This window comes from Stegostoma tigrinum, chromosome 27, assembly GCF_030684315.1.
Source record: "Stegostoma tigrinum isolate sSteTig4 chromosome 27, sSteTig4.hap1, whole genome shotgun sequence".
NCBI classification, from domain to species: Eukaryota; Metazoa; Chordata; class Chondrichthyes; order Orectolobiformes; family Stegostomatidae; genus Stegostoma; species Stegostoma tigrinum.
The window spans coordinates 16,539,609-16,556,979 of NC_081380.1; the positions used below are offsets into that span (position 1 = coordinate 16,539,609).

Sequence of the window (17,371 nt, forward strand, 5' to 3'; positions counted from 1 at the left end):
AGTTTCAGTGAAAAGGGGAATCTGACAGGATGGAGAACGGGAACCAATCAGCAACTGGTCCTTTTCAGCCACATTCCAAACTGATTCACAAAACAGAGAGGTCCATAAATCACCTGAAGAGGACAATGCTGGCCACTGATGAGGACATGAAGAATCTGCTTGTGTATAGAGATGGACTGAGTGAGTGGGCAAAAACCTGACAGATGGAATTCAAAGTGAGGAAGTGCGGGGTCATTCACATTGGGAGGAAGAACTGAAAAGTACACTGTAACTTAAATGGAAAGTGAGAAAGATACCGGAAAAGTGCAGTGGGTGGGGGGGGGGGGCGTGCGGAATCTGGATGTTCACGAACATGAGATACAAAAAGTTAGCAGGCAGTTGCAGAAAGTAGTTAAGAATGCAATTGGGATTTTGGTCTTTATTGCTAAGGGGTTTAGTTTGAAAAAAAGGTATAACTTGTTATGGGCATACAGCATTTTGTTGAGGCCACACCTGGAGAACTCCAGGGAGCTGTTGGGACAAGATCCTTGAAGTATTTAAGGAAGGAGCAGGTGGAATATTGTAACATCAGTAGTTCAGGGCTATGAGGAGCTGGAATGTTAGGAGTTAAGGCCTGTGGTAGATCAGTCATGACTTTTTTTGACATGTCTGAGGAACTGAATGGCCTCCTCCTGCTATTTCTTGTATTTTGTAGTTGTTAATTTTCCAGGATTGGGAGAGGCTAAAGACAGTTTACATGTTGCTTAGTCTTGGGATTTAAACAGTTTGATTGTCACTAAAAGTAAAAATAACATTTGTCTCAAAAGTGGAAAGCATTATTTGTAAAAGCAACTGCAGCAATGGAGGGGGTATGGGACATCCATTTTCCGGGGTGGGGATTGGCGGGGAGACAGGAGAAAGAGAGAGAGAGAGAGAGATCAAGAACATTAGGAGGTTAAAAAAAACTAGAGATGGGAACTGCAAAACTCAGAAGGAGGAACTGTTTCCTGTCCAAACCCATGACTCATTATCTCCAGATTCCGTAAAGCATCTCCCTCTTCTTATTCACCTACATGATTTTGATTAGTATGGTTATCAACAAACAGAAGGATATTAGCTAACTTTATTCTTGTTTCTGGATCTGGTTGACATTGACAAGCTGCACTGAAGGGTCTGTTTCTGTGCTGTAAATCTCTATGACTCTATGCCTGCTTTGCTTTTATGAAGCCGGTCCCTTTGACTGATGAAATGGCGTCATGGCTGGCCTATGCTCAGAAAAGCCCTAGGAACTTGAATCTATATCTTTGAAATTTGTCTCCGCAATGACAAGCCATTCTGCAATCCTGTCTGCCTTTGCTCCTGCATCAACTCATTGACTGCTAAAAGGTTGTTGTTGTTTCAGTCTATTATTGCAACACGGTCTTGAAATAGCCAATCCTCCATCCTCAACTGATGGTATTCATTTTCCTTCAGTACACTTCTGTGTGATGCTTTGTGATCATTTTCTATGTTAAGGCCATCATATCAATGCACATTGCTGTTATTTAAGAACTGTTCTTGCAGTTACTGGTTTCAATTCAATGTTTGTACATAGTGTGCAGTGAGTGATTAATAATAAGATTCTTCTGCGCCCATCAGGAGGCCTGTTAAATGTTTCAGCCTCCTGGCCTATCTTGGACCTTAACAAGGTGGTCACCAGCAGCATCAGTTCCTACCTGTTGTTGCACACAGAGGTGAAGGTCCTGTATCGGTCTATAAAACAGTCGTCTTTACAGAGTGGGGGCTGACGTACAGCTAGACAGCCTGTGACACGTGCAATAGCATCCAGGTCAGCCGGTGTTAACAGATCTGCAGGAAACACACACACTTGTTAACCAGTTCTGATCTGAGATATTCACACAGTACTTACACTTGTTAAACAACAATTGAATTTTCATTTTCAGTAGGAGCCGCAGTATTTATAGTTGGTAAATTCTTGGTTAGCTAACAGTGCACATGTCCACAACAGTCCATGTTCTGGCTGCGGGTTCGTGCTATTGTATGGTCTGCTGTTTGTGCCACTGGGAGTTTGGCCTGTGATTCACATGGCTACGCAAGGCTGGCCTTCCCCAGCTCCCAAATAGGCTGCTTCTAGGGATGTTTATGAGCATATAGCTTCTCAAATAGGGCAACAGCTACAGCTGACACCATCTTGTCAAATCAAAAGTCCCCTCCAGGAAATCCACCCTGATCCTGCTCCTGCTGAAAGGATGGGACAGGCTGTCTGTCTCAGGGGGGTATGAGCCTGACCCAAGAAGTGGGTCTTGAACTGAGCAATCGGGTAACGTGCTGGGCCAGCTGCTGCAAGGCAGTCAGTACACAGCCTCTCGGTTTTACTGAATTCAATCACCAGCACGAACCTGCCCTGATTCACACCCACCCTGACCCCTGTCTGCACCATGCTCCTGGAGATGTGATTCTGCTCAGTCATCCTCACATGGCTCAGTTTGCAATGGATTTGTAAAGTCACAGTGATATCATTCACTGGTAATGATAGAAGGAGGAGACTGGGCCAATGAAACCATTTTTGTGTGTGCTCCAGGTGACAGTCTCTGGTTCTCTAACTGACCTGTTGCATTCAGTGAGCGTTTGTGAACTCGATGGACGTGTTGCTGAATGAGGCGCAGTGCGTTTTCCATGTACTCCGCTGACCGCACGGCAACTCTGGTCTCTGCCGTTGGGTGCTTGAAGAAACGCAGGAGGTCACCAGCCTTCAAGGATCTTTTGCTCAGCCGCTCTTTTTGGCTGGAAATTAATAGACTTCGGTCAGACAGAGAAAATGAGGAAATCAGATCCTGACTCAGATTACACCCATAGCATGTTACAAGGAATAAGCTCAGTGTCAGAGTCGTAAAGTCAGTGATGGACACTTACTCACTGATCAATGGCTTAGATAAGAGCACTGTGTGCACTATACGCAAGTTTGCTGATGCTACAAAGCTGGGAGCTAGAGCAAGCTACAAGGTGGATGGAAATAAGCCAGCAATGCATAATGCAATTGTATAAGGATTTGTGTTAAAAGGTGAGAATTATGTTGGCATTAAGAGGGATTTGCGTGCCCTAGAGGATGACAAATAGAACATGCAGCAAGCAATTTGTGAGGTTTTTGACTGATTTAGGATTCTTAGCTGTTGAGGGAGATGAGAATTTAATAATGCAGAATTAAACAGTCTAGAGCTTTACTGTTCTGGCTACTGCCTTTTCTCTTCCTCCATCTTCTAGAGCTGTTCAGTAGGGCAACTTCAAGTGAACACTACAAATTTCTGCTTTAAAATAGTACAACACTACAAAATTAGGAAGGGAAGTGGTATTTTGGCATTTCTTTCTTGGGGGTACATTGTAATGATGCAGAGGACTTGCTGCAATAGCAGCTGGAGAATTGTGTGCAGTTTTCACTTTAGTAAGGAAAAATATACTTAGCTGCTGTAATGAAGGCACACTAGTTTGATTCCTAACATATGAGGACTGCACTTTGAATAGAGAGTGAGAAGAATGGGTATATTTTGGTTTGGGCAGATGAGAATGTAGCATGAAACACAGAAACGTGTAGAATTCTTCAAAGATTGCAGGGAAGCTGTTTTTACCAACTGGAGTGTCCAGCTGAGGGTTTATAGGCCCAGAATAACAGGGTAGAAATTTAAGACAATACTAGATCTTCGAATGAACTAACACAACAACAAAAAAGTGATGAAAGATGGCTCACCTGAAATATTAACTTTTTCTTTCTATACAAAAGATGCCTTATGAGCTGAGTATTTTAACATGTTATCCTGTATTTCAAATTGACAGTCTCTGCTGAAATTTGCTTTTCATAAAGTAAAAGATGTTTTTTGCATTCTAAATATGATAGTTCTGTTCCACACAAATTTAGAGAGTTGAGCTCTCGATGGAAAACCCAACCTGACACTTGCGTAAGCAAAGAACCCACCTAACTCTGGTCCCCTTATATGCTTTGTCCACCAGTTCAATGGCTTCACGTACAGCTCTTTGTACAAATGGACTGCCCAGGGGTTCGTCGTCATCTACAACAGAAACACAACACATCTCAGTCACACAGAGTGCCAGCAGGATCCATAAAATCATTTTTGGAGATAAAAGAAATTGAAGGATTGAGTGAAAAGCTAATACATGGAAGTATAGTAAAACTGTTAAAGTGAAACAAACCACCTGTTAATGTACTGAAATAGTTTTACATTCTTCCTTAATCTACAGTGTTAGAAAATGAAACAGAAGTAAATTGGGAACAACCCCATATCATTCAAAGAAAATGGTAGGGTACGTCTTAGACCACTGTTGACAGATGGACAGGAGAGGATATAGCGACACACACAAAGTGAAATTGGAGTTTTGCATATATTGATCTGTTACCTTTCTCAGTATTCTCTGCTACAACTACTCTTCCAAAGCATTGCAATTATCACATTATTTGTATGAGCCATACAAATAATAGAGCATAGAAGGAGAGCATTTGGCCATCTTGTCCATGCTGACCCAAAGACATCCAGATGCCCTTTCTAATCCCATCTTCCTGCACACGGCCCATCACCCTGCAGCGTACTGCAGTTGAGGTGCAGATCCAGGCACTTTTTAAAAGAGTTTAGGATCTGTGCGCTCACCAACAACTCAGGCAGTGAATTCCAGATATCTTCCATCCTCTGCATAAAAACACTTCTACCTCTTATCCTGTCTAATCCTGGCACTCATCTTGAACCAATGACACCTGGTTTTTGAACTGTCTGCCAAGGGAAACAGGTTCCTTCTGTCTATCTGTATCTCTGATCATTTCATATATATCACCATCATGTTACCCCCTAAGCCTTCTCTGTTCCAAGGAAAACAACACCAACCTCTCCAATTTCTCCAAGTAGCTACAGTTCTCTGGCCCTGGAAACATTCTAATAAATCTTCTGTGCACTCTCACCAGAGAAATTACATCCTTCTTGTAATGTGGTGACCAGAACTGCACACAACACTCTTGCCGTGACCTGAGCAGTGTCATATATAGTTTCATCATTATATCCTTGTATTCTATATCTTTGCCAATGAAAGAAAACATTCCAAATGCCTTCATTACAACCTTACCTACCTGTCTTGCTACCTTTAGGAATCTGTCATTTGCACATGCAAGATCTCTCACTTCATCTACTCCTGTCAGTATTTTCCCATTTATTGTGTATACCCTTTTACTGCCTGACCTCCCTAAATGCATTACCTCACACTTAGAGTTGAACTCCATCTGCCATTTTCCTGCCCACTTTAATCATCCATCTGTATCATTTTGGAGCTCACTGCTATCCTCTATTATCCAGCCAGTTTTCCTGTTGCCTGCATTTTCCCAATTGTTTCCCTTATGTTCAAGTCCAAATTGTTAATGTACAAAATGAAGAGCAGGGGTCCAAACACTGAGCCCTGCAGAACACCACTTGAAAAAGCTTTCCAATCACAAAGCCATTATCCTTTGCTTCCTGCTATTAAGACAATTTTGGTTTCAATTTGACACATCACCCTATATTCTGCAGGCTTTTACCTTTTTGGCCAGCCTGCCATGTTGGATCTTGTCGAATGCCTGACTAAAATCCATGTGGAAAACACCCCTGCACTACCCTCATTTAATCTTTTGAGAATGTGACAAGGATAATCAATTAAATTTGTAAGGCATGGCCTTCTCTTCACAAAGGCTAACTAGTCCATGCCTTCCGAAGTGACATTTTATTCAATCTCTCAGAATTGATTTTAACAATTTACCCACTGCTGAAGTAAAGCAAACTGGTTTATAAAATTATTAACATTTCCATTGTATCTTTTTTAAACAACAGAACCACATTTGCATTCCTCCAGTCCTCCGGCCTGTCACCTGCGTCTATTGAAGATTGGAAAATAATCATCAGGGGATCTGCTGTTTCCTTCATGGCCTCCTTCAGTATCCTAGGGAACAATCCATTCAGCCCTGGCAACTTATCCTCTTAAGGATTCTAACTCCTTTAACACTTCCTGTCAGGTTAAGATTAATTTGTCCAATATTTTACAGCATTCCTCTTGGATTGCTATAAGGTTACACCATCCCTTTCCTTATCAAAATCAGAGACAAAAAAAAAATCTAAAGTTCTTCCCACATCCTCTGCATCTTCACACAAGTTTCTTTCTACATGTCTGATTGGCCCTACTTTTTCCTTAACTATGCTTTTGCTCTTTATGTGCTGGTAAAGCATCTTTTTAGGTTTTCCTATACCTTGCTAGCTAATTTTTATTTCATGCATTTTCTGATTTCTTTTTAACTTGACCTCAGTACTCTCTATGCTCCTTTACACTATCTGCAGTGTTAAGGTTTTTGTGACTATTGTAAGCTTATTTTAAAGTTTGATCTTCTCCTGTATTTTGTCATAGTTTTCAGAACTAATAAGCACTTGTGTATTTCATAAAATACAGGGACACTTGTAGGAAGAGACAATATTTAGATGCACCAGGCTGTGCCATTTGTCTTTCCTAACTCCATTATGTACCTTAACTTATGTCCACATCATCCTAGAGACACTGTTTTTGGAAAAGTTGTTAGTGAGTCAGGAGGTGGTGACAACTGGTTACAATGAGTAAGGGAGAGTGGAATTGTGTTGTTCCTCAAGAGAGGCTGGAGAAGTAACTAAAAACTGGAAGAACAGGGTATGATGTAAATCAGGAACAAAAACAAAGTCACTGGAAAAGCTCAGCACATTTGGCAGCATCTGTGAGAAGAAAAAACATCGTTAATGTTTCAGGCCCAGTGACCCTTTCAAAGACTCTGTTTTACTTAACTCTGTTTTTTCCTTCACAGATGTTGCCAGACCTGCTGAGCTTTCCCAGTGACTTTGTTTTTGTTCCTGGAAAAGTAACTACTTGTGCTGAAGAACAAGAAGCCAAAACTCATGGCCGGAAGCACGAGAATTCAAAATAAACAAGCCAGTTGGTGAATTTGCCCTTTAAAAACTCCCCAAGAATTCAAAATAAACAAGCCAGTTGGTGAATTTGCCCTTTAAAAACTCCCCAAGAATTCAAAATAAACAAGCCAGTTGGTGAATTTGCCCTTTAAAAACTTCCCACAACAAATCATGGAAAACTGAATGATATAAGGTAGCCAATGAGAAAAAAAAGTCACAGCTATATGTGGACATGACAAAATCTATGAGGAGCCAATCACAAGCTGCTTGTCTTCCATGCTTGTTGCTTATAGGCTGACTAAAGAGCCACTGGTGAGCCTATCAGCAGCAGATTCAGGTGGGAAGCAGCAGGAAATTGACTGGCGCAGTTCTGATTATTGGCCTTGTACCAATGAGAAAGTTGATAAGGGATAGTTGCTGTAGTGGGGAGACGGAGATGGATTGGGATGGAGACAGGTTATGAGGGAAAGGCTAAAAGATGAAAAGTTGCATTAGGAAAAACTATAAGGAAGAGGGGCTCTGAAGAACAGTTGGTGTGATTGGTAGCAACTGTGCAGAGAGGAGAGGAGAGTTCGGGGAGAATGGTGATCTTCAGCCAATTCAGTTTGATTCCCATCATATCAAGAAATGTCTGAAGGCACTTGAGGCAGCAAAGGCTATGGACTTGGACATCATTCCAGCAAAACTACTGAAGACTTGTGCACCAGAATGTGCCAGTAGAGTTACAACATTGGCATCTACTTGACAATGTGGAAAATTGTTCAAGTTTGTCATTTTCACAAGTAGCAGAAAAAATTAAAACCCAGTCAATAACAGCCTCAATCTACTCTCATTCAGAGGTAAAATGATCGAAGTGGTGTTCAACAATGCTACCAAGCAGCAGTTGCTTAACAATAGCCTGCTCACTGACACCCAATTTGTGTTCCCTGAGAGTCACTTAGCTCCTGATTTCATTAAAATCTTGGTTCACACATGGACAAAGGTGTTGAAAAGCATTGGTGATGTAAAAGTGACAGCCTCTGACATCACGGCTACATTTGACTGAGAGCAGCTTCAAGGAGCCCTGGCAAATCTGGAGTCATTGGGAATCAGGGGGAAATTGTTCTGCTGGTAGGAGTGGTATCTGATACAAAAGATATTTGGGGTTGTCGGGGGTCAGACATCTGGGCTGCAGGACATCTCTGCTGGAGTCATCTAAAGTTGTATCCTAGGCACAACCATTTTCAGCTGCTTTATTTATGACCATCTCATTACAAGGTCTGAAGTGGAGATGTCACTGATGATTGCACAATGTTCAGCAATATGTGCAACTCCTCACGTACTGAAGCAGTTCCTGTCAACATGCACCATGGCTTGGATAATATCCAGGTTTGGGCTTAAAAAGTAGTACATAATATTTGCACTACACCAGTTTGTTTTTGGCATCACTGGCTAGCTCAGTATTTATTGCCCAGAAGGTAGTTAAGAGTTGATGACAATCAGCAAAGGTCAACATTAGATTCTTAATTCCAGATTTTAATTGAATTCAGATTTCATCATCTGCCACGATGGGCTTTGGAATCAGGACCTAAGAACATTATCTGGGTTTATGGATTAATCGTCTCCTGATAATGCTATTAGGCTATCACCTTCCGACCAAGAATCAGACAATGTTTATCTCCAATAAAGAGAGAATTTCACCACCCACCTCTTGACATTAGTGTCTCCATCACTGAATACCCACAACCCCATCAACATCCTGGGGATTACTTTTAACCAGAAATTGAACTGGACTAGCCTCATAAACACTGGCTACAAGAGCAGGTCAGAGACTAGGAATCCTGTAGCAAGTAACTTGACCACTTGACTCCCTACAACCTGGCCATCATCTATAAGGCGCGGGTCAGGAGTGTGATGGAATAGTCTCCACTTGCTTGGATGGATGCAGCTTCAACAACACTCAAGAAGCTCAACATCATCCAAGACAAAGCAGCCTGCTTGATTGGCACCATATTAACAAACATTGACATTCAGTCCCTCCACCACCGATATGCATTAGCAACGGTGTGCTATCTACACGATGAACGGTAGAAGTTCACCAAGGCTTCTTAGCCAGCATCTTCCAAACTCATAACCACTATATCCAGTACAAGAGCAATACATACCATGGGAATACGACCATCTGCAAGCTCCTCTGTAACCTACTCAACATCCTGACTTGGAAATATATCTCTGTTCTTTCACCATCACTGGGTCAAAACCTGGAAATAACTACCTGCGCCAAGAAGGCAACTCACCTTTACCTTCTCAATGGTAACAGTGGTGGAAAATATATTTTCTCCTAACCAGCAACACCCACGTCACTTGACTGAATAAAAAACACAATTACAGCTCCTTCCCTCTGGACTGGCCATTATAGCCCTCCCTCTTTCAGCTAAAAAATAAAGCCCCGCACTCTCTGTCCCTAAATGACAGCCCAGTTCCTCACTGTGCTGTCAATTGAAGCCCTTTCCTGCCCCACTGTCAATGACAGCCTCCTCCCCCTTTACACTATCAATTACAATTCCTCCCCTCCACAAATGTTCCTCTCTCCTGGAAAGCACCAATTAATTGAAGGTACTGGCCCATATTTGTTTCTCCTGCTGTAGCATTTGCTATAAATTCATTCAAAATTAATGTAAATTTAGTTACTTAGTAAGCACTGGGTATATCAGTTAAGTAACCAGCAGTCATTAAAGTCATATAAGCAATTCCTGCTCTGTTATATTAATAAATTAATTGACCAGCAGTCACAAAAAAATGAGCAAAGTATTAGGGCATTCAATTGATCTACTTTTTTGTGAAAGTCTTGATAAACTGTTTGTTTCCTGGTAGTTAGATTCTGTGTAGTGATGTTAGAGGTTAACTGGCTAAAATCACTAATTAATAGGCGATTTACATTTATTATCTCATCATGACTTATGACCCTTTTCAGCCTGTGTGGTAATTTCAGAGCAATTTCACCTTGGCATATCCATTGCATCTTTATAGATTCTTGTAGTGTAGTTGTATTGTCCATACTCTGGACTAGAAAGCCAGCATATAAGGGTTTCCCTCTTGCACCTGAGATGTCTGAATAAGTTGGTTATAAATACTTATCCATCACATTCTGGATATATATTGCATATTATCTGTGTATAGGCTTTAATGTAGCTTACGTTTTACTTTAGTAAAAGTTCTAATGGGATCTGAATTTTGCAGGATTTAATGTGACTCATTACCAAAATTTCCATTATCATGAATTTGTTTATTTAAAACCTTTAAATCTAAGAAATAAGTGAATATGCACAAATGTCATGAGAGTCAAGTTAAATTCCCTCATAGGCATGTATTATTTTTGTGTTAGCTGTTAATGTTTTTGCTTCAAACTTACCAACAGTGAGAAATTTCCATTTGCATCCCCTGTCAAGATAAACTTTGCAGTTGTTTAATTTTAGTTATTAAAAGACTACTCTAACACAGTAGTCTTCTTTCGCTTTCTTACTTTTGCTGTTGCACACATAATTTAGCCTGAAGTAAAGTGAGACAGATTTGGAGAGTTGGGCTCAACTTCTTCTACTCTACCAGACTACATGATAAAGATTTGAACTGTTGGTTCAGCCTCTTACCTGCATGAACCCTATCATTTTGAAGCAGGATGAATGCAGCGAGGAGCACATTCAGCAACTGCAGAGGTGCCATTCTGAAAAATCCACATTCAAACAATGTCAGAGATTGCACAGATGGATCACTAATATATTAAAGCTTGAAAATATGGACAACGAACTGCACAAATATACATTCCCTCAAGGCCACACATTTCCTGAGGCAAGCAGACATAGTAAATACACGACAGCACACGCTGGCATACGTGTACATAGAAAAATGACAAGATAAATAGGCACAAACCCATATAACACATAACTGTCAAAGCACTGACATTTCATATTTTCTGTTTCTGGAGATAGATAGTAAAAACCTTTTCCGAACTAAACACATCTTAACAGTGGTAGTAATAGTGAGCTTCAGTAAAGTAGCCATGGGTTCTCTTCCAAATTAAAGCACAAAAAAGAAATGTAAGACCTATTAATTATTGGATTAAAAGCCTGAAAACTGTACCTTACAATACCATTGTCATTGACATTGACAATGTGCTCTACTTACAAACTGGGCTAGCAGTCAGAAACAACGTGAGTTATATACAGTTTTAAAATACAGAGATTACATATTTAAAGTTTATTATTTTTCTCTCTGTTTTAGTTTGTGAATAGTAAAATATGTCTGCCATTAACATCTGCAACCCCACCTATTTCCAACTGTTTTCAAAAACATTCTTTCATGCTATGTGTCAGAGATAATGTGACTACTAAACAAAGGTTACAAGCTGTTGAGGGCAGTAGATAATGTAGAGATAAATGACAAATCATACCAAATTACTTTAAAAAAAAACCCAGGTCAAGAGAATGTTTTATGGCAATTTGTATATCTCACTATTTTGTGCTAGCAGCATCCTTTTTGTTTGAACCTCTTCTCTGAACAATTTTCAACATTGTTCTGCATATTTACATGTTTGAACATCCCTTTCCTCAAACTATTTGTTTCAAGACATGGAAGTTGTCACACCCATGGAGGAGAGGGTTCAAAGACTGATCAAGTTGAGGAAGACTGGATGATTAGAGGTATCTCAGATCAGGAGCCAGATATTTAACATTAAAAGTACAAAATTCGAAGGAGCTATAAAAAAAAAATGCTGTTGGGTCTTAATGATGAGCACAGTATCTTTCAATATATAACTCTAAGTATGCAGCATAACATACATTTCTGAGCAAATATTTTCCTAAATTTATGATCTAATTACAAGACAATTTAAGAGTAAAATTGACTTATACCATTTGTGGAGAGAGAAAATGCAAAGACTTATTCAGATGTTTACAAGATTAACTAGTGACATATAAAGGGTGACCAGAAGAGCAAAGGAGAACCCAGCAAAAAACACTGGCTAAACAGAAGAACAACAAATTATTTCAGTACTTAAGAGTAAAACAAAATTTGAATGAAGAACTATTTCAAAGTAGTAAGTATCAAAATGCTAAATTTCCAAATATTCTAAAGGAAAATGACAAGCAACAAGTGTTTCCCAAATGAAGCTCATCTCATAATATCAGATAACACTCACCTTCAAACCTCCAAAAGCTTCTGCTAGAATATTTCTGAAACTCTGGTTTATATATCCTTCCTATCATTTAACTATTTGCATAAGAAAGGCCACTTCCTAGTTTGACCAGATTCTGAGCAAATCTAAAATTAAGTTCAACTTTGAAAGTTATGTTATCACTTATCTCATTGGAATGAGGATATATATTTTTTTCCCTCTTTAAACACATACAATTCATGAAAAGAATATTGAAACAGAAATATCAAAGTCCTCAACACTTGCAACACCAGCATTTATCAGATTAGCTATAAATAAATGGCTCAGATCTTCATATTGTAGCAATCTGGACAAGAATGATCAATTATTAATGAAGTTTAGTTATTATTATGATGATAGTAGACAGGCTATTAGATAAGACAAGAGTTGTGAAAGGGAATTCATATTTTCTTTAATTCATTCATGGGGTGTGGGCAGGTCAATATTTATTGCCCACTCCTGGTTGCCCTTGAGGAAATGGTGGCAAGCTGTCTTCTTAAACCACTGCAGTCGATTTGCTATAAGTAAACTCACAATGCCTTGGGGAGGGAACTGCATGATTTCTACCACGCATTCTTAGTTTCATCTCTAATGTGTGGGCATTCTTATAAAGGTAGAAACCAAAGGTCAAGTTGAGGGCATTTTTTGTACCTTCCAAGGCATGCTTGCTGGCTGGTTTAATTGGCTTTGGTTAAAATGTTGATTTTAAATCACTTGTCTGATATCGAGCCTGTGTGAGGAGTGTGAGCGCAGCATGGCCAGGCACTTATCGCCTTTGGTGTTGAACAGTTAACTATGTTTCTTTGTTTTTCTACATTTTAGTAAGAAGGACTGTAATGTTTAACTTAGTCTTCTTTATTTTTCTTCTAAGTACCAAGCTTCTTTACCTTTGCACCTAAGATGGTGCTGTAAGTGGTGACGTAAACTTTTCATTGAACTCATGTGAGTACGTGTGACAATAAACTTAACTTAAAACCTCAAAAAGATTCAAATCATTGGTTTCTAACACCATGATCACTTTTGTGATAAGATGAGATTTTTGGCCATTTGAAGTCAATGCTTTTGGTCAATTTTTAAAACCATTTCAATCCATGAATGTCCCAGGTATCAAATAAAATCGTAGAATTCAAAAAACCAGAACCCTGTATGTTATATTATGTTTATGTTATATTGACTCAGGAAATCGAGTAATGCAGAGAATTAGCATGGAAGTAGACTGAAGACAGAATTTCAGCTGTGAACATATTCAATGTTGAAGAAGATACAAGAGGCCAAATGGTTTGATCCTATTTCTTATCTTTCATCTATATTGACAGCCTCCAGTGTTTCCCATTCTCACAAGTACACTTTTCACTGATGTATCTGATTCTCTAGAAGCAGGCAGCTAGAAATGGACAATTTTTAAACAAATATTACTTCCTGTGCCTCCTCTTTCAAAACTTTCCATAATTTAACTGGATCTTTAGATATCCAGTGCATAACTAAAAGAAGGGTATAATTCATATAAATGATATCAGTCAACTTCAGCTAACAAACTCCTTTTGTTGCACTACCTCCATAACCAGAATATTCTTTCACAGATAAGGAGACCAAAAGTGCAAGCAATACTCCAGGTGTGCTCTAACCAAATCCCTGTACAATTACAGCAGATACCCTGATCCTGGACTTGAAACCTTTCACTGTGCAGACTAGCGTACCACTTGCCGTCAAACGCCTAAAGAGTTGTTAGATATAGGGACACTGCTATGATTATTGTACGAGTGTTATTTTAACTATTTTAAAAAAATTGTTTTTCTTTTCAATTTATAAAGAACAAAAGAGGGAATTTGTGTGTGGAGCCAGAAGAAATGGGTGAGGTCCTGAATGAATACTTCACATTAGTATTCACCAAGAAGGACATGGATGGTGGTAAGATTAGTGAGGGGAATGTTGATATTCTAAGGCAGGCTGACATAAAGAAGGAGGAGGTGTTGGCTGTCTTGAAAAACATTAGAGTAGCTAATAAAAACAGAAATTGCTGGAAATGCGCGACAGGTCTGGCAGCATCTGTGGAGAAAAAAGGAGTTAACATTTTGAGTTCAGTGACCCTACCATTCTGCTTTATCTCCACAGATGCTGCTGGGCCTGCTTAGCTGTTCCAACAATATCTGTTTTTGTTTCTGATTTCCAACGTCTGCCGTTCCTTCGGTCTTTACTAATGTAGATAAGTTCCCATGGGCTGCTGGGATCTATCCCAGGATAATAAGGGAGGCAAGAGAGGAGAATGCTGGGGTCTTGACAGAGATCTTTATATCCTCTTTAACCTAAGGTGAGGTCCCAAAAGACCAGAGACTAGCCAATATTATTCTTTTGTAGGGTAACAAGGATAACCCAGTAAATTGCAGGCTAGTGAGCTTTACATCAATGGTAGGGAATTTATTGAAGAGGATTCTCAGAGACAGGAATTACTTGCATCTGGAAGAGAATGGACTTATTAAAGGTAATCAGCATGGCTTTGTGCAAAAGATGTCTTGTTTCAAAAATTTAATTGAATTTTTTGAGGAAATGGAAAAGATCATTGATGAGTGAAGACAGTGGATATTGTCCACGTAGACTTTAGTAAAACATTTGACAACACCACTCATGCTAGGCTGGTCCAGAAGCTTAAGTCACATGGGCATCCATGGTAGATTGGATACAAACTTGGCTTGGCCATAGGAAACAGAAGCTAGTGTGAGGGAATGTTCTTCTCACTGGAGGTCTGTGACCAGTGATGATCTGCTGGGACCGCTATTGCTTAATTTATATATATGATGATTTGGATGAAAATGTAGTAGCTTTGATTCGTAATTTTGTACATGACACAAAAATTGGTGGAGTTGTGGATAGTGAGGAAGATTGCCAAAGGATACTGCAGGAGAGAGATCAGTTGGAAAGTTCGCCAGGGAAATGGCAGATGGAGATATTTTTTGTTTATATACAGGAGGACGTCACTGACCAGGCTAATATTTATTGCCCATCCCTAATTGCCCAGAGGGCAGTTTAAGAGTCAACCACATTGTTGTGGATTTGGAGTCACATGAAGGTGAGATCAGGTAAGGACAGTAGTTTCCTTCCGTAAGGGACATTATTGAACCTGATGGGTTTTTCCAACAATCAACAATGAATTTATGGCCATCGTCAGACTCTTAATTGCAGATTTTTTTTGCATTCCAATTCCACCATTTGCCATGGTGGGATTCAAAATTGGGTCCCCAGTACATGACCTGAGTCTCTTGATTAATAATCTAGAGGAAATACCACTAGGCCATCATCTCCTTGAGGGAGTTCCCTGGAGATGGAGTTTAATTTTGACAAGAGTAAGGTGATGCATTTTGCAAGGTCAAATGCAAGAAGAAAGTGTACAGCAAATGGCAGAACCCTTAGGAGCATTTATATACAGAGGGGTGGTGGGGTCCAAGTCCATAGCTCACTGAAAGTGGCAACATCAGTGGATAAGGTGGTGAAGAAGGCGTATGGCATGCTTGCCTTCATTGATTGGGACATTAAACACAAACGTTGTGCATCATGTTGTAGCTGTATAAAACTATAGTTGGGCAACATTGGAGGTACGTGTGCAGCTCTGGTCAACACACTATAGGAAGGATGGGGAGATTTTGGAGACGTTGCAATAGAGGTTGACCAGGATATTGCCTGGACTGGAGAGTGTTAGCTACAAGGAGTATTTGGACAAACTGGGATTGTTTTCAATAGAGCATCAGAGGCCAAGAGGTAATCTGATATAAGTTTATAAAACTTTGAAAGGCTTGAATAGGGTGATTAGTTGGAGCCTTTTTGCCAGGCTGAAAATGTCAAATGCTAGGAGGCTTAGCTTTAAGTTGAGAGGGGGAAATGTTTAAAAGAGTTGTATGAGGCAAGCTATTTCACAGGAGGTGAATGCACTGCCAGGGGGTGGTTGAAGCAGATACAATAGCAGATACAAATGGTTAAGAGGCATTTGGACAGACACACAAACACGCAGGGAATAGAGGGGATACTGACATGTTGCAGGCAGATGGGATTAGATTACGATGCCATCATGGTCACCATAGACATGGTGATCTGAAATGCCTATTCCTGTGCTGTGCTGTTTTATGTTCTATATGTTCTCTGAGTATTTTGGAGTTATTGGAGTTATACTTTTAATGTATGTTCAAATAATTTTATATTTGTATTATGGGTAGATTATTTGCTTTCTTCTATTTTATCTTAATTTCATTTGTTATTGACCTTCTGTTTCATTGTTAAAGCAAGATCTGCAGCACCAAGAGTTTATGTTTCAGCAAGAGACCACTTTGTTCAAACCAAGCCAAATCAAAATAAAATCTATTAAGTCAGATTTCTAAGAGGATCTGAATTGTCCAGTATTGGCTTCAACTGGGATCAACACAGTACGGATGAAGTTACAACAACTTTCTCCTATTCTAATATGGATTCTGGTAGCTGTAATTGAGGTCTGTGGTCAATGTTGAGGATTGGGGGTGGTGAGGACTTATTGGGCCAAAGGGCCTGTTTCCACACTGTAGGGAATCTCATCTAATTTAAACTCTCTCCTGACCATATACCACTGTGCTGCCAACTCTGCTGGGACTCTCCTGGTGGTGGAACAGATCACGATGGTGGGGTTTGGACATTTTCGGAAATGATTCTGTGAATGTGACTTGACTAGTCTGTGAGACAGTTTTGGCTCTTGCCCCCAGATGTTAGTAAGGAAGACTTTGCAGTGTCTACAGGGCTGTTGCTGGTGCCTTAGTCAATGGCCTACTTTGTTTTAATTCCATTTTTGAGACTGTTTTTCATGGTTGTTACAACTGATTGGCTTGCTAGGCTATTTCAGAGGCCACCAATAAGTCAACCACTTTGCTGTGGGTTTGGAGGCACATGTAGGCCAGGCCAAATAAGGATGACAGCTTCCTTCACTGAAGGACATGCGAGTACCAGATGGATTTTTACAACATTTGATCATGGTTTCCTGGATATTTAATTCCAGATTTTTCTAATTCCACCCATTTGCTGTAGTTGGATTCCAACCCAGGTCCCTAGAACTTTACCTGAGCCTTTCGATTATGAGTCCAATGACAATACCATGGGACTAGCACATTTCCCTAAGGTAGTGGAAGTCATGTGCAGATCAGAGTGATGGACACATTAGTCTGCCTAATTTCCAACCGAGATATTTGATTAAATGGTTGCCTTTATGGAATGGGTATCAGATGCTGTGGAGAACTAGAACAAT

The 17,371-nt window shown here is 39.9% G+C and overlaps 1 protein-coding gene across 1 annotated transcript in view; it reads right to left on the reverse strand.

The window, feature by feature from the left end:
* The window catches only part of LOC125464743 (eosinophil peroxidase-like), a 35,198-nt gene extending 22,969 nt beyond the window's left edge, over positions 1–12,229 (reverse strand). The window contains exons 1-5 of the mRNA XM_048557508.2: positions 12,103–12,229; positions 10,556–10,629; positions 3,947–4,040; positions 2,588–2,763; positions 1,695–1,827 (exon numbers count right to left, since the gene is read on the reverse strand). Of these exons, the coding sequence (XP_048413465.2) occupies positions 1,695–1,827; positions 2,588–2,763; positions 3,947–4,040; positions 10,556–10,628 (476 nt within the window). The 5' untranslated portion in view covers position 10,629; positions 12,103–12,229. The remainder of the gene's footprint in view (positions 1–1,694; positions 1,828–2,587; positions 2,764–3,946; positions 4,041–10,555; positions 10,630–12,102) is intronic.
* Between the last annotated feature and the right edge of the window lie 5,142 nt (positions 12,230–17,371).